The sequence below is a fragment of the Epinephelus lanceolatus genome, chromosome 15 (genome assembly GCF_041903045.1).
Source record: "Epinephelus lanceolatus isolate andai-2023 chromosome 15, ASM4190304v1, whole genome shotgun sequence".
NCBI classification, from domain to species: Eukaryota; Metazoa; Chordata; class Actinopteri; order Perciformes; family Serranidae; genus Epinephelus; species Epinephelus lanceolatus.
In genome coordinates this window covers 8192130-8218762 of record NC_135748.1, presented here as the reverse complement: position 1 = coordinate 8218762, position 26633 = coordinate 8192130, and the positions used below count along the sequence as shown (strand labels likewise).

Below are 26633 nucleotides of genomic sequence, written 5' to 3'. Positions count from 1 at the left end.
CTCTACTAGCCTAATTTTTCTGTCTAGAGCCCCTCTCTCACTGGACAAAAAAACCCAAAACAAAGCAAAAACACTAACATCTGGGTTTTGTCCGCAGTAGGAAAGGTTACAGTCGGCATTCATTGCTGGGACAAATGACTGCAAGTAGTAGCGGGTATTTATCGGCTCCAGCTACGATCGGCTGTGGCACCTGAGTTAACACACTAATTTTCACCCCCTTTACAGTGCAATGCAATTACATACTGCCACAGAGTCCGTCTGTCTCCACCCAAGCAGAACTTGAACATTGTTCCAAATTCGGCACTTAAATGAAAGACTGAATTTGTAACTTGAATTACTAACCATTGTAACATTTTCACTTATCTACTTATCTGTTTACTAACCTTATTTTCCGGCACTTTTGTGACATCAAATGTGACACACCAGTGAAAAAAAACAAACAAAAAAACACAGAAAGGCTTAATCATCAATTACCGAGTTACTGGCAGTGGGAAAGGAGTCTATTGGCTACTTTTAGCTTATTTTGTGAAGCACTTTGTGTTGCATTTTTAATGTATGAAAAGTGCTATATATATAAAGTTTGATTTGATTTGATTTGATTTAACAGGTTTTCTGGCATTAAAACCCCCCAGCATATTTACACTAATTTTAGTGGGAAAAGGTGTCATTTTATTTTCTTTTTTCCTGTTTTACCCAATCAAGCCCATTTACTGTTCAAAAACATGATGATATTTCTGTAGTAAACAGTTCTGAAGTCTGGATTTGGGTTTACTGCTCACTGCCATCTTGTCGGTACTGAAGCCAGAAGATACCACAACGTATTTGTACCAGGCTGTTAACTGCATGGTTGGTGGTTCGATCTCTGGCTGTCCTTGAGCAAGACACTGAACCTCCAATTGCTTCCAGTGGTAAGCCATGTGTCTCTGTCAGTGTCAGAGTTGTGTTTTTGTGAGAGTGAATATGAAGCACATTGTAGAGTACTTTGGGAAAAAGCACTGTACAAATGCAGTTCATGGGGCATGTCTTTTAAATAACGATTTATGGCCCAGCAGAGCGTAGTCATAGTATTAAATTGCATGGCAAGGCACATTACATAATAGATTCCTCTATTCTGGAGCCTTCCCTCAAAGGTGTGTAGATGTATCAGCTGTCAAATGGTTTGTTTTAGCAAATTTGAAGTCCAAGTCCTCTGATTTGCACGTTGAAATTAATTAATTTTACTCTAAATGTTATCATGCTTATGTGACTGCCTGAGGAGCTGAAGTGGGACAAGCAAGCAGCAAACAAAAACACCTGTGTAAATAATTATTGACTTTAAATATTGACAAAGGGAAGCAGGGACTAGCAGGGATTTCTGTAGTGTCAGCACCTAGTGGCCTTAATTATTACTCTATATTAATTAATTAATTCATTCATTCATCTTCTAACTGCTTCATCCTCTTGAGGGTCGTGGGGGGGCTGGAGCCTATCCCAGCTGGCATCGGGCGAGAGGCAGGGTACACCCTGGACAGGTCGCCAGACTATCGCAGGGCTGACACATAGAGACAAACAACCATTCACGCTCACATTCACACCTACGGACAATTTAGAGTTATCAATTAACCTAGTCCCCAATCTGCATGTCTTTGGACTGTGGGAGGAAGCCGGAGTGCCCGGAGAGAACCCACACTGACACGGGGAGAACATGCAAACTCCGCACAGAAGGGCTCTAATTTTATATTATATTTATATTAATTTTAACTGTGATACTTCACTCTAAAAATAACAGTTTTGTTTACATTATAGCCTGACAGAGGCCAATGCTGAAACTGAAATATTTGGGAGTAGAAAAATTGGATAATTTATCGGACATAGTCATTTTTAGCTGTGACCAGCAGCTCTGTAGCTCTCTCCATTGGTTGGTTGGTTGGTTGGTTAATTGGTTGGTCCACAAAAAATTTCTCCACCCTTTGGCAGCCACAGTTTTTGCCCTGGGAGGCTGAAATTTGGCATGGAGGTCAAGTGTGTGTGTGTGTGTGTGTATGTATGTGTGTGTAAAACCTCTAGTTTACATAGACATGTGGACATTCAACAACAAACTAGCCAGAATGTCAATTACAACCTATCCAGTATAAAGATAAGTTGCCACAGATCGATTGAGAGGACTGCTGGTCATATTAAACACTTAAGGCTCTAGTTTCGCAGACCGGGCAAGGCGGGGGCGCAGCGCACCTGCGCTTTGCCAACTGGGTGTGGCCAGACGGATTTTGCGAGTTTGGCACACCGTGCGCCTGGCGCAGCTACTCCTCTTTCCCACCTCCATCCCTCCTACCTGCGCAAGTCGGAAAGTGGGAGGAGAGAAGGCGTGGAGTGGGTTTTACACACATCACACCAATCAAATGAGCCCCTCTCCTCGCCCTTGAATGCGCCGCGCAAAGGCGTAATAATGCTAGATAACTAGATGCGTGTCCGTTGCGGAACAGCAGCGCTGGTTATCTGCTGCGTGCTCTGCCGTCCGTCAATACCCACCGGCTGCGTTTGCTGTGCGGAGCGGTGCAGCTCCGCCGGAAGACATCTCGGTGCACTGCCATGATTAATATCTCCTTGTCCATGGTGTTAACGGGGTGAAATACATCTGAAACCCTCTGACCTGTTGACTTCAGGCCTGCCTCTGCCCATTATGTAGTTTTCAAGGTGTAGTGCAGGGAAATATGATCTGCTGTGAACACTGTGTATTTTATTTTGAAAATTAACCGGATGTTTTATTGTGTATCTGTGCACGACTTCCTGCCCCGCACGATCTGCTCTGTGCTGAATTGCTGCGTTGTGCTCCGGCGTCCGGCAAAAATAGAAGTCCTGCGTATCTGTTGCGGAGGGCTCCGGAGTGCTGGAACTGAGACGGAGCCAGAACACAGCACAGCCACAGCTGGTGGAAACACACACATTGACTAGAATTGAATCCTATCGGCTCCGCTGATGTTTTGGTCCGGGAGGTCCAAGCTCGCAGTGTCCCAATATACGGAACTGCGAGCAGACCTCCACGGGCTGATGATGCAAAGGTAGCCTGGGAGGAGGTCACCACAATTGTAAATCAATGTTGCGTTTCTCTCGTGCGTGTGCGCTCTCTCTTTCTCTCTCACAGTCTCACTCTGTTTCTTTTCTTTTGACTTTTCTAAGATGACAGATGCTGAATATATACTCCCTATCTGATGCTGTGGCTGTTTGTGGTTGGCTGAGAGGGATGTGAACTCATTAGTTTGCAGCTGTGTTAATCAAATCAGGTTGGGTTTCCATTACGCATGCCAAACGTGCCAAACGGTGCCAATCCCCTTTGATCTGACATCAGATGTGACGGGACAGTCAATATAGAGATACATTTATGTGCTGATTGCAGATAGTTGCACTGAATAGTGTTTTTGTGGCTATTTATTGCATTGTTAATGTGCCTGATATTCTGGAAACCTGCCTGTGAGGTTTTGGTGACGTGTGCGCACTGTCCGCCGGTCAGCCAAACTTCGACTTACACCGGCTGCACTCCGCCTGCGCTGACAGTAGACCTGGTTTCAGCTGGCAAGCTTTTAGTGCACCTTCGGCGAAGCCTTTTGGCACGAAACTGTCACTGCGCCAAGCTGGATCTGTCGACACCTCCCCCTGCTGGGCCGCCACACCCATCTCAGCGCACCTTGGTCTGCCAAACTACCAAATTGAGTGCGCCTCGGGTTGCGCTGCTCGAAACTAGCTCTGCACGGGGTTCGCCACCCTGCGCTGCGCCAGGAAACTAGAGCCCTTAGGCTTGTCTTACCTCACTGAAGGCTGCTAACAGCTAAAACTGCTGACAGAAACTAAGCCAGAGACAAGCATAAATCATTTTGTAAGTTAGCTTGTCACTAAAATGAGGGATTAGCTGGTGTCTGTCTAACAGTGCACTGCACCAAACAACATTACTACTGCTTCATTTGTTTTATATTTCTCAGCTTCATATTAGTATCAGGATAGTACATTTAGTCAGTGGAAAAAGACAGAGCTTGATTGTCATTGGATATAAACAGCTAACTTGATGTTTTGTGTCAGTTTATGTGGCTAAAATGAGCTTAGCTGGTTAACAGTATAGGTTTTCCCAGGCTGCTCACAGGAGAAATATTTTCTCCCTTCCATTCATGTTTGGTTACAAAATGATGTAAATGCAACTTTAAAACATCAAATCTGTATTTCTACCATTCAAACTATTAGCTATTAACAGGGACGTTTAGAGCTACTTACCGGGAGAGGCAGCAGGTCAAAATGGCGGAGCTGTGGCGATATGCTTTGATGTCTCTGTGAGGTGTTCAGAGGCAAATGGAAATTCTGGTGTCAAACACAATAAGCTTTAAAAATCAGACTAAATGTGATTATTTATAGGCACAGCCTAGTGTGTATTATATGACTTATTTTTACTGATATTTTGACTGTTTAACTGGTGGCTGGCAAATGCTATATTCTGTGCTTTATTAAAATGTATCGTATAATGCGATATTGTGTTCATACATTACAGTTTTTTTCCCCAAATCGTGTGTGTGTGTGTGTGTGTGTGTGTATGTGTGTGTGTGAAGATATGTGTTTGTGTTCATGCCAGTTGTCTACAAGGGGGCTGACAAGCTGAAATACAGATAATCCAACCTAGGCTTGAGATAATTTGGAAACAGTGTCACCATTACATAATTTATCTAACAGAGAGCACTGACAAGTCGATTAGTCAAGTCTTGGATATAATAAAAACAAGCAAACAATCTACAGGATTTGTATAAGGATTGTCTCTGTTATGCATTTGTGTACTCTTCCTTTAAGCACATAACCAGTGTTGGACTCTACTCAAAAATGTAATTTATTACTCATTACTCCTTTTCAAAGTAATATCATGACTTTTCCTATTACTCCCTGCCAACTGTAATCTGTTTCACTTCTCGTCATATTACTTTTCTACTGTATTCTACTAGTTGTGATCCAAAATCTACATTCACAAAAGTGCTGGCTTTGTTGGAGGTGGTAGAGTGAAATGGAGGGAAGAGCCTCTATCAACTGGCGTTTGAAAATCCTCTGTCATGCACTGGACTAATCCGGTGACAGCAATCTCTGCGAATGGTCCAATCTGCAAACACCACCTGCCTTGCAACAACCACATGCGCATACTCTGAGGGGAGGAGACAAACATCTGATAGATCACTGCAAATCAATACAAACACATGTACAAAAATAATGACCTGGTGCATAACATTACTCGGAATAACTATGCTTACATTATATTTTCTCCTGACAAAATCAAAGTAATGGGGATATTTCCAGCTGTGCAATGTAAGCATATCCATCTTCTGAAGTATCTTGCCGCTTTTGTAACGTGCATGTGCAGCACAATGAATACCAAAATGAATCAGCTGGTGTGATTTTTTCAATGTAATTTAAGTCAGTAGTGGGGTGGTGACAAAAGCTCAGGGTTTTGGGATAACAGTACTATTATTGCTGAAACTGTATTAGTAATTAGTTACACAACTCATTGCAGGAAAAAGTAATAGTATTACTGTAACTCATTACTGGTAATGCATTACTGCCCAACACTGCACTTAACTTTACCACTCTAGTCATTAAGTGTCTGCAACTCACAGTGCGAGACTGGGTCCGCTTGATTATTATCCGAGCGTACGCTGGAGTCGCATCAGCTGATCGGAGTTAATTGGTGACTGATGAAGTGGATATAGTACTGGGGTAGCAGACTAATCCTGTGGACCCATCGTTAGAATATTGGAAACAGGAGAGCTACCATGATGTTGCTAGATTAGGAAAGTGGTGGGGTTATGTCCCCCGTGTCCCCAGATTGCTGGTGGACTAAACAATACAAGGAAATGCTCATGAAGACGCATGTAGTCAAAAACTTAAGAACACTTAAGTCCTTTCACCTGATATTTTACTCAGTTGTTTCTATGCTAGACAGCATAATCACTGTCTTTCCCCCCCTCTCAGGTGATAGCAGAGACGAGTCCTGGCAACAATCGTCAGACTCTCCAGGAGCTTCAGCAGGAGAACCTTCTGCAGACTCTGCCATCTGGTCCATCTCTCCCCAAGTCCAGACAACGCTGGTCCCAGCACCATCACCAGGGTGTCCTCCCCCCACCTGAACCTGAGGAAGACCCTGAGCTTTTCATCCTGGACCTGAGGAACTTCCCAGAGCTGGCTAATGCAGACATGGGCTCACAGAATCCCAACATCCAGGTAGGGGATATCCAAGTGGCAAGAAGTCAAAATATTTTGTACTAATTGTATCATCAGAAGTAGTATTAGGTCACTTTTCTCATAGCATTAAGGGTTCATATCATCACTGAAGTGCAGGTGTTCCAGATTAAGTGATCTTCCTTCACTTTCTTCTCAGTTTTTGCTCTCAGCACCATGTATCTCCCTCTGGCTCCATACATCCCATCTCTGTGTACAGCTGGTTTGAGTCAGGACAGCGTCTTAAGTTACCATATGCAGGACCTTTAACAGTGGGGCGCTCTAGCTTGTCCATGAACCTCAGACATCTACACAGGGTTTGGAGAAATAAAAGAAAAGAAGTAAAAGGGGGGAAAAAGTGAAAATATAAAACATATGAGAGCAGAATATAAATGGTCAAAAGGTCATTTTTAAATGCAACTGTAAAGCCAAACCCTGGAGGAGTTGGCTTTATAAAAAAAAGTGTTAAGACTTGTGGAGTTGATTTAAAGAGAAATGATGATGTTACTCTGGAATTCACTGCCTGGTCAACAGAGTGAGAAATGCATGACATCCTGAATTTAGTAGAGACAGAACAAAGCCTATTTTGCGCCATGTCAAGTACAATACATGTACAAGTAAATTACTAAAAGACAGTCAATGCTGTACCTTATTATTCCATGTTTCTTTCAGATTATAATTTAATACAACATTGTATGATGTTGTATGCACTGTTTACACAAGTGCACAAAACTAAAAGAAATAGCCTATAATAAATTAACAACACAGCTATACAAAATAATAATATGGTAAAGTACTGAGTGTACCTTTAAACTAAAAATAAGGTTATATACAATCAAGAACAAGAAATACAGAAAAAGTTATTAGTGTGAGTGAGTTTGGTGAATAATTCTAAGTCTGATGATGCTTTAAATTTAATCTTTAAAGATTCCAGGCACAATGAAAAAAGAAAAAAGTTGTATTTGAATTGTCATGACCTGGGATTAACCATAGATTGTATGAGATAATGCCCCTAGCTAACATGACATCACCCTGTGGTTTGTGGACTGCCTTTTTGAAGCTTCTAGTTCGGCATTTTGGCTGTCTCCATTTTGGATTTTTGGAGCCACAGGTGAACATATTTGAACAAGAGGGTGGAGCTAACCCTAACGATAGGTGCTGGCTTGGTTAGCACAGTGCATTTACAGCTATGGTGTGAATGCTAATGCGAATTGTCACTATCAAAAATGGCTTAAAACCATTCAATCCAAAGTAATTACTGAAAAAAAAACTGAATATCCAACTCCTTAGGGGGTCTGAACAAGACTTTTTAAACAAACAAAGAGTTATAATCAACTTTCATAAACTGATAAACTAAACTGAAACACCTTTACTCTGTATCTGGGGTTACACCAACCAACATTGTCGCTGTGATAGCGATCCATAAATGAACAGTACCCACCTGTCCCTCAAGGTGGCCCAGGCCCTTAATTATGCTTCCCCCCCAGTGCAATTAGCTATAGAGACCAAACCCAGGCTGTAAATATGTTTATTGCTGCTGTGAAGTTGGGCAATTTAAGATGGGGGTCAATGGGGATTGAGTCACTCTTGGAGCCAGCCTCAAGTGGCCATTCAGAGAACTGCAGTTTTTGTGACTACTTCATTGGCTTTATTTTTCAGCTCCAGAGGTTGCTGCTAGTACATAATACAGAAACACTGCACAGCTCCACAAGTAGTGATGTACACTGTTAACCCCAATATTTTTTAATGTGGACAAACCGAGCTGATTCTGCCATACATTATGACATCATCCATGCAATCATCTTTGGAGATTTCACTTTTCTAATAGATTTGAGCTTGCTCCTTCTTTGAGTAGTGGCTATAACATTAAAGTAATTTTTAAGAACCTGTAATAAAGGACAAGCAAGTTAAGCTGTCGGTAGGTTTTGCTGACACAACAAATAAAATGAAACCTATCACTTTGAGTACCTGCTGCTCATTCTTTCATTACAGAAAGGGTTGGTCTAATTTTCAAAATATTATTCACGAAGTCAAACTGCAACTTATTTTGACTTGTTGACTTTGATTTTTGTGCTTAAACCTTTACTATCAACAGAGCCATTTTTGACTAAAATTAAAAAAAAATTTTTTGTCTGGATCCGCAAAACATATTGAGTTAAATCATGATAACAGACTATTGCGTCAAAAATAGCCTATTAACATTACTGAATGAGCATTCATTAATATGTTTTAGCACAAGGTGGCTATTCAGCAGTGGGCTATTTATTAACATTTGGTAAGAGTTGGTGGTTAAAGCAAATAATCTGTCCACCCATTATGTATGTCTCTTTTTTCCTCCAACACTGTTTTTGGATTTGGAGTCCATAGCTAGCCTCACTAGGGAGATTCAAGACTAGCCACCACTCATTTAGACAGGACCTCAGCAACATTGAGAGGTAAAGGTGCCTAGCAGTAGACATAGTTGGCAAAATGTTCAGAACCATTTTGTTTTTTGTTTTTTTTTTTTAAATCTGTGTATAGCTTCACATTTTTACAATTTTTAGGCCTACAATAATGATAAATAAAAATTAAAATTTATATATTAAAAATATTAAAAACATTTTTTTTAAGCCCTATTGATTTCCATAGCCACTGGAGAGGGACTAAAGAGCTACACATGGCTCCAGAGCCACAGGTTGCCTTCCCCTGGCTTAAACTATGCATAATGCCAATTTCTAAGCATAAAATCGTGCTTGAAATGTGCATACATTTAGAGCCACTTTTGACCAGGTGTACCAACAAACTCCTCTTGGCACACCAAAACAGTCACTATCAATATGATAAAACCATCAATAACCTTAAAGTACAGGTAAACAAACCCCAACCTCTGATAACCATGTAGATTATAAACTTATCATTCCTGGAGCCTAACCCCTAACTGTGTACGAGCACATGGATAGAACAGGTGATACTTATAATGTTCATTCCATAATGTTTTGTGTGTGTGTGTTTGATAAATACCAATTTTCCTGTTCGTGAAGAAAGTTCCTACACACACATTTAGAAGTGGTTTGACACATGCTTCGATAAATGAGGCCACTGGTTTCCTTAATGTGGGTAAGGAATCAATAAAAAACACTTGTTAACACAGCTAGAATTATGCTGGAGAAACCAGGCAACATCGCAGTAGGGAGGAGGCACAAGAGGAAAGACTGTTACAGTATATAACCCTATGCTGCCCAAAACAGCCAAATCAAGGCCAACTAAAACTGAAAGTGTAACTAAAAAAAGTACATTTGTAAAATCCAGACACATGGTTCAGATCGGTCCAGTGTGGTGCAGCTGGCATATTCTAACCAAACGAGCAACAAGTTGTAAATGGATTGGGCTTTATCCAGCCAGTAACAATTCATTTAAATATGCCTGGAAAGGGCCCACTGTTGGGGATTGTTGTTGATACCATGACCTGTATGATGCTTACATTGCTACTGCTGTACATAGCCATGGAGAGTAGTATTAGCTCCAAATTGTATGTATTTTTGTATGGCACACAAGGACACACAGTCCAGACTCACTTTATTCATATACTGTTACCTTGATGAATACAGAATAAGAGACATGTTTACCTTTATCCTCTCCGTTCTCTGATAGTCAGCATCATGTTCTTCAGCTGCTGCTTTGTCTTTATAAACTGTTGCTGTTGGAAACATCAGCTACCTGGGTTTTGTTGAGACCTGTGTGTGTATGTGTGTTTATGTACACGTCCACGTGTGAGAGAGTAACAGAGATAATCAGAACTCGCTATCAGTTCATCTTTCCATCCCGCTATATTCTTCATGTGTCTCAGTCCCTTCCCCCGCCGCACAATAACCCTCTTTCATAAAAGGCGACTACACTTTTAATCTCATCTTCAAATAAACAGACTTCTCCTGAAGCGGTGACATCACTCCCCTCATCCTGTCTGAGAGCTTGTACCAACCTGTAAACATGCTGTACCAGTGATGGGCAGGTTACACTGGAGGGGTAATAAGTTACTTTTTAGATATTACTTCTTTAAAGTCATATACAAACCCAGTTCCAAAAAGGTTGGGACGCTTTGTTAAATTTGAACAAAAACAGAATGCAATGATTTGCAAATCTTTTTTTTTTTTTTTTTTACCTATATTTAGTTGAATACAGTATAAAGATAAGATATTTAATGTTCATACTGATAAACTTTATTGTTTTTTTTGTAAATATACACTAATTCTGTATTTGATTCTGCAATATGAAGAAAAGAAAAGTTGGGACAGCTGCAACGAAAGACTGGGAAAGATGTGGAATGCTCAAAAAACACCTGTTTGGAACATTCCACAGGTTAATTGGTTACAGATGTTAGTGTCATTAATAGGTATGACAGGATAAACTCAACTCAGTTATTCACAAGCAAGGGTGGTCACTTTGTGAAAATGTGTGGGCAAACAGTCCAGCAGTTTGAGAATGACGTTTCTCAACGTACAAATGCAAAGAATTTAGAGATTTTACCATCTACAATATTTAGTATCATTAAAATTGGGTAAGGTAAATGTAAGGGGGAAGGCTAGAAAAAAATGCTGAATGGCTATGACCTTTGACCCCTCAGGCTGCACAACATTTAAATGAATTTGACTGAATTACGGATATTACCACCTGGGTTAAGGAACACTTAAGAAACCATTGTCAGTGAACACAGTTCGTAACTGTATCTACAAATACAAGATAAGACTCTACCATGTCATGTGAAAGCCAAATATCAACACCATCCAGAAACACAGACGACACCTCTGGGCTTGAGCTCATCTGAGATGGACTGATACAATGTGGCAAAGTGTGCTGTGGTCTGACGAGTCCACTTTTCATTTTGTTTTTGGAAATCATCGAGTGTCCTCCAGGCTAAAGAGGAAAAGGACCATCCAGACTGTTATCAGCTCAAAGTTCAAAGCCAGCATCTGTGGTATTATGGAGGTGTGTAGTGCCCATCGCATCATGGGTAAGTTGCCCATCTCTGGAGGCACCATGAATGCTGAAAGGTACATACAGGTTTTGGAGCAACATATGCTGCCATCCAGATGACATCTATTTCAAGGATGTCCCTGCTTATTCTAGCAAAACAATGAGACACATTCTGCACGCGTTACAACAGTGTGACTTTGTAGGAAAAGAGAGCACAGGTACTAGACTGACCTGCATGCAGCCCAGACCTGTCTCCTATTGGAAATGTGTGGCCCACTGTGAAGCACAAAACTGAGGTTGTATATCAAGCAAGAATGGAAAAAGGTTTCACTTTCAGACTTCAACGAGTGTCCTCAGTCTCCAAACGCTACTGAGTGTTGTTCAAACAAAAAGGTTATGTAACACAGTGGTAAACGTGCCCCCTTCCCACCTTTTTTGAAAACATGTTGGAGCCATCAAATTCGGAATGAGTGGAGATTTGCAAAAAAAAAACAATAAGCTTAATCAGTTTGAACATCAAATTTCTTATCTTTTATCTTCTTTTTTTGAATTAGGAGTTGTACTTATTACTTGGTATCAAAAGAAAAATTGACATACAACCTGTTTTGCCAGCTCCTGAACTGAAGAACTGAACTGAATCCCCTTTATCAGAACAATAATTCTTACAGGAGGAATCAATGATCAAGCTATCGGTTTGCATAACTAAACATTACAGCCTCCAAAACCTGATGAGACACAGAATACGGTATACTGTGTTGTCGTACTTTAAAGAGAGTCAAAGCAGAAGAAGACAACATAGTTTATAAGCTATCATCCACTTTTCTAAAGCCCTGCTCCACATAACAGGTGTAGTCTGAAGAAAACTTTGAGACATGAGTCCATGGTACAAATACTTCAAATTAGCTAGATCGCTAACTGACTGAACGGCTTGTTAGCATATTAGTGTTTAGCTTGTCAGCTACAGTAGTTCACTGACCTAAGCTAGCTCTGCAAGAAGTCGCTATGTTACCTATGTTATACCATACGTTTGCAATGTTGCATGGATAAACTTTGTTGTGTCACATACTGGTTTGACCAGGGCTTAATACAGGTCAAACATACACTGCTCAAGAAAGGAAACATTTAATGGTCACAGTATAACACAAGTCAGTTAAACTTGAGGGATATTAATCTGCCCATGTAGGAAGCACAAGTAATTGTGAATCAGTTTCACCTGCTTTGGTGCAAATGGAAGTGACAACAGGTGGAATGGAGAAGCAAAAGCAAGACAACCCCCACAAATGAATGGTTTTACATGTGGCAGACACAGACCGTTGCTCTCTCCTTATCATTCCTGACTGATTCTTCTCTAGTCTTGTATTCTGCTAGTGTCCTTGTCACTACTGGTAGCGTGAGGCGGTACCTGCAGCCCAATCAGGCTGCACAGGAAGTCCAGATCCTCCAGGATGACACAACCATTTTGTTCTCAACAAATTACATAATGTACATCAGTTAAGATTTTCAACTTGAATAATTCGTTCATCAACATCTGATGTGTGATTTAGGTGTTTCCCTTTTTTTTTTGAACAGCGTAATAAAATCCTAGAAGCTGTCTCCTTTTATTTTTTTGAAGATGAATGAGGCGGCTGATGGAATCATTAAATTCCCACTGCTTTAAGGTTGTGCTGCATTTGTCATTATGTCCTGTTGGAATTTACTGTGACTTCTGTGCAGAGCGAGGCTGCTCTGTCACCAGTGTTATTTGACAGTTATGTGTGAACGCATTTTGTAGGGCCATTTATGGCAGTTATCCGATTCTTAAATTACAGAAGCATTAAGCTTGATGTTGTTACTGTTGGCTGCTGAGGTCACTATATGTTGGGCCATTGAAGCAAGTTGCTGAGGGTAGTGGTTTTATAGGTCCATATAACATTGTGCTAAACTTTTACAACTTTCATCGAGTCAAAGTGAGATCACTCTGACACTTTAAAGAATTCCTTTTGCATGATTGTCAGTCACTGTATGCTGCACACATATTTTGTGTTTCTTTCAGGTGACCATCGAGGTGGTAGATGACACACAGACTGAGACGGAGGTGGAGATGGACCTGGTCAAGGAGGGTCAGCGTAATGACTGGTCGGTGTCATCTTCAGAATGGGCCAACAGCCACAAGAAGCTGTTCTGGCCATTGTTTTGGGAGTACCCAGAGCAGGTGGAGAATGGGTTGGAAAGAGCCAGTTTGGAGGAACAATCTGAGGACTACAACTACGACCCAGAGGAGCCCGTTCTGAGTGGAGTCGGGGGAGACTGGGGTGGTCACTGGAACAAAGACTGGGATGCAAAGGATAACTACGGTAAAAACGCAATGTAACAAAACGGTACAGCTTTGACTCACACAGTATGAGGCTAGATAAAATTAATTTAAATCTAAAGCACAGTGAATTGTGACTTAACCTTGATGAATGTAATATAACATTTTTAATCATTATTAGAGATTAGAGATGTCTTGAGCCAATCCCAAGGGTCAGTACTGGGGCCTTGCCGGGCATATTTTAACAGATCAGTGTCAACTAGATTTGCTTGAAATTAGCATACAGCAGCTGGTGTCCAGATTTTGCAACCCTGGCTGACTCCAGGGACCCTAAAGCTACTAAAATATATTGTGGATGTTTTGTTACTATTGTATTATTGATCATGATCTATGGTTTAAAAAAATAGGAAAAATAGCTTTTGATTATTTATGCCTCCCTCAGGCAGGCATTAATTGCTGATGTCAGATGCAAATATCAGAGTCTTTATGAGAGCGACTGTCAGGGACTGGATCTGAAGGCTCAGGTTTAGAATCTTTAGATATCACATATTATTAGATTTTGTCTGCCAGCTGTCAACACCACCTAACCCAGACTGGAGCAGACCTGGTCCAACTTGGTCCAATCAATCCTCATGCCCAAATCATATTCAGAATTGCCTCAACAGTCATATTGTGTCACTGGGGCTAGCAGGAATGGGACAGCACCCCACATTCACTCTGTCACACCAGTCCTTCTTCAACGTAAAACACACGCCTCCTCTCCTTGTCTCTCCAGGGCCCTTTGCTCTGTCATATCAGCATATAGGAAAAGAGTTACCTGGTTGCATGGTACTATCCAGGATTTAGTTTTGGTGAATCAAAGGATATCACACTTTCTGATGTCTGTTGGAAACTGACGCAGCACAGAGGTTGAAAAAAATAAAAATAAAACCACCATTTGTAGTGACACGGGTTCTCTTTCAAAACATGTTGATTTGGCAGCAGAACATTTGGATGCCTTTAGTGTTTGCTCGACAGACTCAATAAAAGAACACTGAAAACATTTCAGAGAACGGATGCACCCTCCCCCCTCCAGCCCCAACACAACAGAGAGATAAGGTTTCTCAGTGGCGGTTTTGCCAACTGTAGAACTTGCTGCTTGTATAGAAAGCTCTGAGTTTTTAGATGCTGTTGTTGCCTTATCACTGCTGAGTGTGTGTGTGTGTGTGTGTGTGTGTGTGTGTGTGTATGTGTGTGTGTGTGGACGGTGAGGGTCAAATAGGCATGGGCATGTTGGCAGCGGGCTGTCTGAAGATGTTTTTGTACTGTTGACTGTCTGATTGAGAGGGCTAACACACACACACACACACACACACACACACACACACACAGTCTGTCCGCCATGACATGATTTATGACAGGGTCTGCTCCTTCAAGGCTCACTACATAAACATGTCAAAGGCACACACTCACAAAGGATTCCTCACTCAGAGCCAGTTCACTGTACTGGCTTTGTTCACTGGGTTGAGAAATTTAATATTTTGAGTGGTGCATAATGTGCGCATCAATACAAATGCATGGTTTACCAAATACAAATATGGAAACATTAATTTGCAGCTGCCATGTTTAATCTTCATGTTGATCTAGCATAGTTCATTGGATTTTTAATAATCAGCATTCAGACCTGAAATACTTCCATCCTGATTTATTTGCTCATGACAGCTTATGACTTGAGTTGGACTCACCCCAAAAGCCTTAAATACAGCTCTTACTCGGACATTTAAAAAAACACATGTGCTTTTAATGTGGCTGATGCTGTCAGTCTGTAGATGGGTGATCAAGCCTTTTCATGGTCTGACGTTTTGATGCATGACACCACCTCCATGTGTAAGATAAAATTTATTGGTAGAACCTTTGTATTGACACAGACCTGGAATGGGCTCTTTCTTCTTTCCTTCTGCTTGTTTTCCTTCTCTCTCAGCTCTCCCCTCTGCAGGCCTCAGCTTCTCGTGCAGAAATGAGTCCAGTATGGCTAACCTGATGGCAATGCAGCCATGCTAAATTAACAGCTCCAAGTGAAAAGGGATCAAAGAAAAAGAACTCTGCTTCCATTATCCACCCTCATACATTTTGCTGTTGCTGTTGTTGGTTTGAAAAAACATCTATGGCTGTAATAGAAACACTTGGTGCACATGAGTCAGGAAACATCACTGCAGAGCATCACATCCCAGTATTAATCAAATGCAAGCGTGCAGTATCTGTGCAACATATCACCAATCTAACCACCCTTAAAGGGGCAATAAGCGAAATCGTTTCACCGCTAGGTTTGCTGTTGTGCACTACCTGTAGAGCAAAACAAAGTGTGTCATGAGCCACTCCTCCCTCTATCTCTGCTCTCCAACACCCCCCACCCCCCCACTCGCCTTGTCTGTGCCGGCGAGTACCGCAGCATCTCCACGGACTATCACATCCAGACGGTCCCGGTGTTTCTTCCACAGGCTCCACTTCACTCAGCTGCCTGACAGACCCGCTGCTTCTTCCCACATTAACCTGAATAACAAACCAGGGCTCGTTGCTCCGGTTGGATCCAAACGGAGAGCCCCTAACTAGCTGTGTTGGCAGCTGAGTGAAGTGGAGCCTGAGGAGGAAGCACTGGTTAGCCCCCGCTTTCACTGCAGGCAGATTCACTCACCACAGGAGCGAGGAAATAAAACCTAAACAGCCAACTTAGTTTAGCAGTTAGCAATGTCTTTCACTCACTCTCGGTCTCTGCTGTGTTTAGCTATTTCTCTGCTTTCCTGTTAGCATTAGCACTACTCGGCTGCCACGCTAACGCTCCAACTCCAACTGAGCCGGGAGCCGGTCTCACGGTCTCACGGAGAAGAGTTGGAACGTTAGCATGGCAGCCCATTAGTGCTAACGTCCCCACGCTTCTCCGCCAGGCTCAGTGAGTCGGAGCCGAGAAGCGTGGGGATGTTAATGTTAGCAGTAGTCGGCTGCCATGCTAACGTTCTGGGAGCTTGCTTAAGCGTGGGGACGTTAGCGTTAGCACTAATCGGCTGCCATGCTAACGCTAACATTCCTCTCTTCTCCATGAGACTGTGAGCCCCCGGCTAACATTCCTCTCTTCTCTGTGAGACCGCTCCCGGCTCACGGAGAAGAGAGGAATGTTAGCGTTAGCTCCCAGAGTTAGCACTAGAGCTACTACGGCTACTGGAGTAGCTTGCAGCTATGGAGTGCTTCTACCAGCTCTTCTAGTCACTGAGCCTCGCCTCCATTTCAGCAAATATATTGCATTTATTACAGGTACCATCATCATTGAAGCAGGCAGGGGAATAGCTAAACACAGCCGCCAGGCTGCCCGCCGGGCTACATTTTACAATGCTAATTGCAAATGTTAGCTGGGCTGCCGGGCTACTCACCTAACACAACCGTAACGCCTGACCCATTGCTGGGACCAAGCCGCTAATAACTCAAGCTCCGGACATTAACCCATGCTATGATTGTAACATTAAATTTAATTGAATCGACATAGCGACATGTGCTTAACGTTACTGTAACACTAATTAAAACAGACATTTGACTTTATGTTGTACCTGTCCAGGAGAAGAAGAGCTAGCTCCGAGTCAAACTGTAGCCTCTTTAGCTCTTGCAGTGCTCTCCACCTTGGAAATGCAAGGCCAATGTTAATTCGAGTTCTGTCCCTTTCTTTATGCGACAACTTCTTCGCCAACAACCGTTGTTTCTTTAGAGGTAGTGTCAGATCCTGGTCGTCTTCAGGTGGACGTTCCGCTCTCTGCCATTTCACTTCGAAAATACGCGCTGCCATTGCTCACTGGCTGTAGCCTTTTATAGGGAGGGAGGGCCAAGGGCTCTGAGAGGGGGGGGGGGGAATTTACATGAATGTACGTGAACGCGCAGCCGGACCGGCTTGTAAACAATGGGCTGGAGATCAACACAGAGAGAGGGTGTGTGAGGTCATGCTATACTCCAGATGAAATTACACCTCTAGTTCTTCAATTTTTTAATTCCTTCAATCTAGAAATGATGAATTTGGCTTATTGCTCCTTTAAATGATAGACTAGCATCGCCCCTTTGCTTTTTATTATCTGTTTGGGCTATCAGCTATTTGTCTGACTTACATTTATCTGTTTCATATCATGAAGACATAGATCTATGCTTTTGATGTGATATGCAGCCTGCCTGACAACATAGGCTACAGAGGCCCTGGACCTGCTGCGCACAGAGGTGGAGCGGCGTTTTGATCAGGAGGGACTCCGCGTAGCTGCAGGGCGAGAGCAGGCACTTGAGGCGCCTCAGGGGAAACGAGAGTGGCTAATAGAGCTTAGATCGGGCCCAAAAAATCCAGCTCGACCCGGCCCGAGCCCGTGCATGTTATGTCTGGGACGGGATTTTAATTATGACGGGATTTTAATTATGATTTAAACCCGTCATTTTTCAATAAGTTGGCTGTTATAATTAAGAGTATTAAACTACAATTCTTGTTGTTTGAATGACAGAAATAGGATCTTAATGAATGGCGCAACACGGAAGCATGATTATGTAATAAAACAGGTGTTTATTTTAGGATCCAGGTGGTGAAGGGCTGTGTGCCCACAATGTTCCAACAGGGGACAGCCCTCCATTCCAAAACACCGCCGTTCCGAACCAGCCCCACTCCGAAATTGATTTTCAATCAAGTTTGAGAATTGCAGAGTTTTGCACAGCGGCGACTGGATCTTTGCTCTCAAACCACAAAAAAATGTGATGGCACAACAGTCTCCTTCAGTACATTATTCTATGCTTTCTTTTGATTTTCACATTGGCTAGTCATCCTGTTTAATTTGTCTTCTAATTAAATCGGAACCGTTGAAACAAGTTGTAGGAAGCCTCTGCAAGTAATTGGTTGCTGGCAGACACTCTGTGCTGCAATGAAATGGTTAATCAGCAGTGCCGTGCGCTGTAGAGCCGATGCGCTGCTGGTTCTGCCGGCCTGAATAGAATATAATGTCTATAGCCTTACTGTTGTGTACAGCCTTATAGACTGAGCTAAGTAGTGATGCACGGGTCCACCTGTAACCCGCGGGACCTGCTGCGGGTCGGGCAGCAGTGATTGTCTGTTAAATCGGTCTGTAAATGATAGTTTGACATTATTATTATTATTACAATCTTTAGGCTATTACTGTCATGGCATCCAAAGGTACTGATGCGTTGAGCAGGTGACAGTCTGCGGTCGTTTTCAAAACACACTTGTGTCACGCACTCCAGAAACTTGTTGAAACTTTAAACAATAATTAATTGTACAAAACGGGGGAAACAAACGTTGACAGAAACAGTTCCATAATCCATATTAAATTCAAAAGATAACGAAAAACAGCTATATAAAAATATGTATTAAAAAAAAAAAAAAATATCGAATACCAAATTTTCATAACGAATACCTACCCATAGAAACGAATATTCGAATATCCAGATATTTGGGTACAGCCCTATACATAAAGGGTTCAAAGTGTTCAGGTTTCATGCAAACACTGCTAAGAAATAAACTGTTTGCTTTTTTCCTCCCAAGATAAAGTTCGTGATTAAATACATTATCTGACTCTTTGTCTTTCTTCACCATCTTTTTAATGAGAGAGGACGAGCTGTAACTTGCTGCAAGATACTGCTGCTTTCACTAAAACACACTGTTGCCGCTGTTGCGTAAGCTTACACTCAACTCAGGCTGTACTTCAATCCCTGATCACTAAGCACCTTCAACTAGTCCCTATTATTAACTGGACATTACACAGGTAGCCACACCCACATGGTGACAAGCCCCAGACACAGCACTTTTTGGCCCCCCTGCTTCTGAAATGAATCTGGCGCGCCTGGTATAAATACACGTCTTTTTTGCTAATGCATTCACCAAATCACACACCTCCACTTAAAGTAATCTCTCGCTCTCTTTTTTACAACTTCAATCTTATTTTTGTGGTTTTAGTATACCATTGGATCTGGAAAAGCAGCAGCATTTCGAGAAAGATGTCAGAATGATTAAAAAACATGAGCAGTCAGACGATCGTACACACCTCCACGGCAGTTGTTCCCAGCTGGTCCAACCATGGAGTCTCAGAGTTCTCCTCAGTCGTTAGTTCAAGGTCCACGCAGTTTAATTTATTCACGACATGCGTGGTTTGCTGTCTCTGTCAAATAGCTGTCTGTTTGTCACCCACTCTACAGCAGGTAATGTCACTTCAAAATAAAAGCTCTGTGCCAGAAACTGTACTTTAAATTAAGAAAAAAAAGAAATTGCTTTTTACAAACCTGACATGTTTGCGAGTTACTTGCGGTCCAGAATGGACATGCTAGCTCATGGTTCCTTTCTGGTTAACACCGTTAGCTCTGTCAGCACTGTTGTTTAGCGTTTTATGGAGTTAGCAGTGTAAGCTGCTAGCCGGCAGCTCAACCACCTCCACGCTGAGAACTGTGTCCAGACAACTCATACGCTCTGAATTTTGCTGAGAGCCTCTTTTGTAAAGCCTCATTAAACAGTGTTGACAAACCCACAGCCAGTGTGGTCCACAAAATAACTTAGAAAAAAGATAGTTTGCACAGCAAATAGTGGTTAGTTGGCTGTAATCAAGCTAACACATCAGCTCACTAGCTGCGGTGCAATCTTGGCTATCCCAGGCCCCCAGGCATTGTGCCAGGCTTTGTAGTTAGCCAAACAGTGGAATTATACATGATGCCATTGGGCCCAAAAAGACTTTTATCTGTTGACTTACAGGGTCAAAGAAATGTCCCTAAATCAGTGGATAAGTGCTTTTAAGCATCGTAGCCCTGCACTATGACTTGTTTCACTATCAGAATTTGATCCATTCAGTCTGATAACATTTGGAAAGTCAAGAACATCCGCACGATCAACTGCATAAAAGTTAGCGGAGCGCTAAACCGGAACACACCGGCTCATCCAGCAGACGTCTCTAGTCTGCCTGCTCTACTGGCCACACAGTATGGGGAGCAGTGCCAGATAATCATTCAGGTAATTTTATATGCGGCAGTTTAACTTTTTAGGCTTCACACTCCACTGAGCAACTTTCATAGCAATGAATGAGGCCCCGCCAACACTGCTGTATCCATTTCTCTTTATACATCCATGGGCAGTGAGACGACCTCTTAAGTGACCCACTAATATGGAGGATGGGGAAGTGTATTACAGCTGGGGGATGTTGAAAAGGGAGTGAAGTCACTGTTGTTCAGCCAGGCAACCTCTGAAGCATTTCACGGCCTTGCAAACGGTGTGTGGAGGTGCACACCCCATGTCTCCAAGTGATTGAGCTTACAACTGTCTGACTTGCATATTGCAGTCTGATGACATACACAAACACACACACACATTTCATGTGCTTACCCTCCAACTGACTTTTCACTTGGATATAGAGACGCCAGCTGGCTGTGCTTCCTGCCTGATCATTAGCGTGATTATGACTTTCCCCAAAAGTATGCAATATTCATTTGGTCACAGTGCATCATTACCTTCTGTGTGGAAACAGGTCTGAGGGGAATAGTTCCAGATCTTTGAGGTTGGGCTAAACTTACTGGCGTGCATTTTTGCAGCCCAAAGATCAGGTTAGAACAGGTAGGAAAGTTTAGCATCAGTGACTAATCTGAAAAGGCTTCATCTTACTCTTCTTTCCTCTTTATATGGCACTGGTGCATTGCATTTCCTTATTAGCTTATAATCTAACGATGTTATTTTAAGCTTCTTATTGCAGACAGGAAAAAGGAAGTATGCATTCAGCTCCTGCATTAAGCTCCAGTTGCTGATGAAATGTTGGCACTTAACTCAGTTCTTACCACTGTGAAAGTGAGAATGAAGAGTTTTGCTCGCATACAGCCATCATCACTCTCACTGCGAGAAGACTTTCAGTCCCGCTGGCTCCCTCCTCTCCCTTTCCCCCTCTGTCTTTTGAAGTTCTCCCCCTCTCTTTCCCCTCCTGCAAGCACTGTTTAAATACAGAGGAGCATGTCTCAGAGGTCCCACGCTGTCGTTACCCGGCTCTTTTCAGCCGCTCCTTAATTGCATAACACACATACACCAGCTGGGTGAGGAATTCACAAGGCTAACTTCAAAGCCTGCTCTTAATATATGACTCCATAGTTTTGCTTTTCTCCCCTCTGCGCTGTCTCTCCTTCATCCATCTTTTCTGTCTGTGTTTTTCAGAGTACGAGGAGGAGTGGAGCGACTGGGCTCCCTGCAGTGTGAGCTGTGGACACGGCACCCAGAAACGCACCCGTTCCTGTGGCTACGCATGCACGGCGACTGAGTCACGCACGTGTGACCTGGAGAGCTGTGCCGGTAAGACATAGAAACTATGTGAAGTGAAGATTGTAAAAATCTGATTTGTGTTACCCCCATGAACCAGTTTATGTTGGTATTTTAACAGCAAAAGTAGCATAAAAAAGTTAAAATCATCAATCACCTAAATATCAGCTCTTTGATATTTTCAGATCTGACAAGAAGTGGGATAAATTAAATTTAGAGTCTAAAGACTACCAAAATAAGACTAAAGACTAAATCCTGGCCCACACTAAAAATGTTCTCAAATCTTAACAGATGTTGAAAATGTGAGAGACCCCACACATAACAACATGTAATGATAAATTTAACTTTTCTGTTCCTATAGTGTTTGGAGAGCAGCGATTTGGAACACAACACCACACACTAAAGCCCCGTTTCCACCAAATACTTTCAGTATGGTTCCTTCGGAGCCAAAAGTAACCCTTCAGACATGGTACATAGACTGTAGGTCTGTTTAGCGTTTCCACCACAAACAGTACTCTTTTATGTGTGCAGGGTTGTTGTCCTTCACTGCTCCATCCAGCACTCGCTATATTTCCTCTTCACCAGTGACAGAAGTGGGGTTTCCATCCAAATGTACTGAAATTTTTGAGCGAATTTTGTGAAAATGCGCCCAAAAATTTTAAGAAAATACGAATTTATGCCCGTTTCCATTCGTTACTGTTTTGCGATTATTGGGAGTCAACAGAAAGAGCAGTAGGTGGCGCTTCTCGTGAAAAATGAACAAAATAAAAACACCCCCGTAGAAGAAGAGTGTGCCATGAGATGACGTCATAAGAGAGTGTCTTATGCCCACTGTAAACAACAACACGCTCAACTGACACAACAACTGATCATGAACAGATTCCTGATAAACCTGTCGGCTCTTGGGAGAACTCTGGTTAGCATTTTGTCAGCGTTGACAGCGTACCTAACCATCTTGAAGAAGAGACGACGAAGAAGTTTAATGTTAAGAGTACTGTTGGAAATAGCTGGAAGGAGACCACCATGTCGTTCTCCGTGTGTATGGGAACGTAGGCGTGTGAAGGAATTTTGGGAAGTAGTTGTCCAACAGCATTTCACTCATGAACTCTGGCTGAAACATTTCCGTATGTCAAGGGCCACATTTGAGGATCTGTGTACCGGTACGTCATCATTTATTCGCAAAACCTGTTTCCATAGCAAAAAGTCGCATTTTCCTTTTATCGATACGCTGACAAATCCACCCCCTCCAAGTGTAAATTTTTTTTTGTGAATTTTCGGCCTTTTTTCGAATTTCTGGCGTTTCCATCCAAGTTTTTTTTTTCAGCAATTTTTGAAAATGCGAATAAAAATAGTTGGATGGAAACCCCACTACAGATGGAAGTCTGCACCTTGTTTATCATCCGGAGAACATCCTCAAAAATGGGGATGGTAAGGACAGGTTCCATCAGCACCATCCACAAGTTTTCACAGTGGAAACAGAAAAAATGCGTACCAAACTGAACTGAACCATACCGTACTGCTTAGCGGAAACAGGGCTTAATAGATATTCATTCACCAACGACCAGAGTCCCGAGCAAGATAGATGTATTACTGTCCTGTGTCTCAAAACCAGATATCGTGGAAATATCTCACAATCCAGCATGACTTTAGAGTAAACAAACTTGGCTGACAGCAGGCAGGAACTGGAAGAAAAAATAAGAAATACATATGAAGTCATGCAGACAGTGTGAACATGGACTGTACATGTTACAGCACAAGCTTACATTTCATTAAAACCCTCTGAGACCTGCAGGGCCACCAGTTATCCTCAGTTGTCCTCTGGGATTCCCCCACAATGGGATAACAAAACATAAATATTGCACTTTTATTATTTGCCAGTTGAAATTGGTGCAACCAGGCTGGACTTGTGAGCAGATCCAGGATGTAAAAAAGACATCACAACACACAAGATAATCTTTAGAGCCATTGGAAAATTAGGGCTTCACTGACAATTGTCGACAGAGGAGAAATTGGGCACAGATGAGCTTGATTCTCGTGAAGTGTGTACCTGGCTTTAGGAGCATAAAACAGAGGCCAGTTACATACCAGTTACAAATAGACAACCACCTTCCTCAGTGGTGTAGTGGTAGTTGATGAGGTGAGTGCACTACGAGGTAGATAGGTGGGTTACCCAGGAGACAGTCGATACATTCTCTTGTGCTCATGCGCTGTTTGAAGATAATTACAATTAAATCTGTTGTTGGCTGTTGGCTGGATATTGAGAACATGTTTGTCGGGTCTCGTCAATGAAAATGAAACATAGACTTCGTCTTAGTTTTTATTATCAAGCTCTATTTTCAGCTCGTCGCCATCTCGTTTTCGTCATGGAAAAAAAGTCGTTGACGAAAAATTTTCATCATAGTTTCCATCAGTGAAACTAACACTGGGTATACCCTAACTGGGTATACCCTCCACTACACCACTGGATATACAGAATATGATGTGCAAATAATTGAAGGGAAACACAAGTAGATACTTCATTGCTCCAGAAGTGAGATGCTTTTTCTGCCACCATTCCTTATGTTCCTGTGAAATCAGTTGGCTGTAGCCATGACTGCTTGGGTACTCAGATAAGTTGTATACATGCAACAGTATCCTGGTTTCTTTCCAAGCACTCCACCTAGCATATTGGGGTTTCTCATAAACTGAATAAGGGCTTATCCAGGTTTCTGAAATCGTAATATGATGCATGCAGGCTCATAAACACACACACATAAAAAAAAAAAAAAAAAAAAATTAAATGCATTTCATAAAGAAACATGACAGAAATGAGGTTAGAGCTCCCCTTCTTCTTGACTATCAGGTGTATCCACCCTCCATCAGAGACACAGAAAAATGTTTTCCAGTTTGTTGCAGGCGACTGAAGCCAAACTTAAAAAACAGATCCACACAGTGGTTCATAGTATTTCTTAGTATTCCTATTTCATTAGTTAATTTGTGCATAAAATGCCAGTATGTGTGTTCATATTGGACAAGATACAATTAAACCACCTGAAGACAAGTTGTTGCTTTCTCTCACCCTCTGTCATGTAGACACTGTGATTTCAGTGACCGACCTGACACCCATCCAGACGACCAACAGCACAGACTCCCTGGACACAAGTATGTATGGAGTGTGTGGGTGTGTTGGGTATACTGTCCCATGCATTAACACAATAGTCAACAGGTTACACTACATGTTTCCAGTGGGCGCTGGCCTGTATATGAAACATTATCTTCCATTCAGTGGTGGGTAACAAACTCAGTCAATCACACTGGAAGTACCTGGTTTTGATATTTAGAAATCTCCCTTCCCAGCATGCTCTGCTGAGACTGTCAAAGACACGATGAAACACCGACCCTGCCTTACAGAAATGTTTGAATTACTTTTTAGTTTCCATTTTATTGCTCTCCAGCTGCTAAGCACCAGCCAGAGAACATGATAGTTCTCTTCACTCTGCAAACATAATAAAAGATATAGCAGGAGAAGAGAACACGATCCAGTGTCTAACTTTTTCCCTCTCAACTCAACATCCACCATAGGAGGCAAAAACAGAGAGTAGCTTTTAGTTTGTCCGAGGCCAAAAACCTTTTTATTCTTGTTTTTCTTCTAAGCCCCTCTCTCAGTCACCCTTTCATGTTTTAAAACTGGACTGTGGGTTTCAAATAACTTTTTTTAAATGGGTACTCTTCTTTTTGGTGTATTTGGACTGTAAATGTATAACTCTTGGCATGAGCCAAGTAGCAGAGTGATAGTGAGAAGTGTATCGTGGCCACATTGTAGCTGCACGAATATGACTGAATGTTACCAGTCAGCTGGAAGGCTAGTGGCTGGTGGAGCATGAATGTAGTAGTGGATGCCAATCAGCTAATGCAAGTGCAACCTCAGTGCTGAATTAACACCATGCTCCATTTCCTGCCAGTTCCCTGCCCTCAGAGGGCAAGCTCAGTACCTGTTGGCTCTGTGGACACTAGTTATGCATATTTTTGTGTCAAAGTGATTAATAGAGACAATAATTTTTGAAATTTGACCAGTATTGAGGAAGACCAGAATGTAACTGAAGCACTCTGTGCATGTTCGCACCATCAGTAAAGTCAACTAAAAGTGCTTGTTTTTGCCACTGACACGCTCAGAATGTTATTCTAAGTGTCTGACAACATTATGGAAAGGATCCCTACAGAGGCTGACTTTTTTGTTCAAGAGTGAGATCCTTTTTCTCAACCAGAAACAGCCCCAAAAACGCTATGACCAAACCCACTAGACTCCATTTAAATAAAGAGTGATTTTATCATCATAAAACACACTAAATTCAAAATTAACAGAAACAAATTAAACCTCACAAAAAACATATTGGTTTGTTTTTCCACTGTCCCCACAATCAACATCTTTGGTTTGGTAGTTAGACGTTAAAATATGTTGGCTCTATACCTGCTTAACTTGCTGTTTAATGGAGTCAATGGAGTCTGGTGGGTTTGGTAATAGCAATTTTTAGGCTCTTTTTACTTAAACAAAAAGGATCTTACTCTTTAACCAAAAGGTCTTTCTCTGTAGGGCTCCTTTTCACAATGTTGTCAGACACTTACAATAACAGTCTGAGCCTGTCAGTGGCAAATTAGTGCACCCACATTGATAGGCTGCAGCCCTCTCGCTCAATACTGAACCAATCAAATAAAATTGTTGTTCCCATTAGTCGTTTTGACACAAAAACATGGAAAATAGGGTCCAGGTTGAAAAATACAGAACTCCCTTTATGGGACATATTTCGAATAAAGCCCTTCCCTGTCTTTTTAGCTGGTTTCATTAAGGAGAGTGACCATTGTTTTCATGCAGAATGAGGGCGGGACAAAGGCTCCCAAGACTATTGAGCTTTCTGT

At 42.1% G+C, this 26633-nt stretch overlaps 1 protein-coding gene across 1 annotated transcript in view; it reads left to right on the top strand.

Annotated features, from left to right (window-relative positions):
• Positions 1-26633, top strand: part of ism2a (isthmin 2a) — a 40433-nt gene that overhangs the window by 10435 nt on the left and 3365 nt on the right. The window contains exons 2-5 of the mRNA XM_033642213.2: positions 5971-6219; positions 13199-13499; positions 21639-21773; positions 24813-24881. Of these exons, the coding sequence (XP_033498104.1) occupies positions 5971-6219; positions 13199-13499; positions 21639-21773; positions 24813-24881 (754 nt within the window). The remainder of the gene's footprint in view (positions 1-5970; positions 6220-13198; positions 13500-21638; positions 21774-24812; positions 24882-26633) is intronic.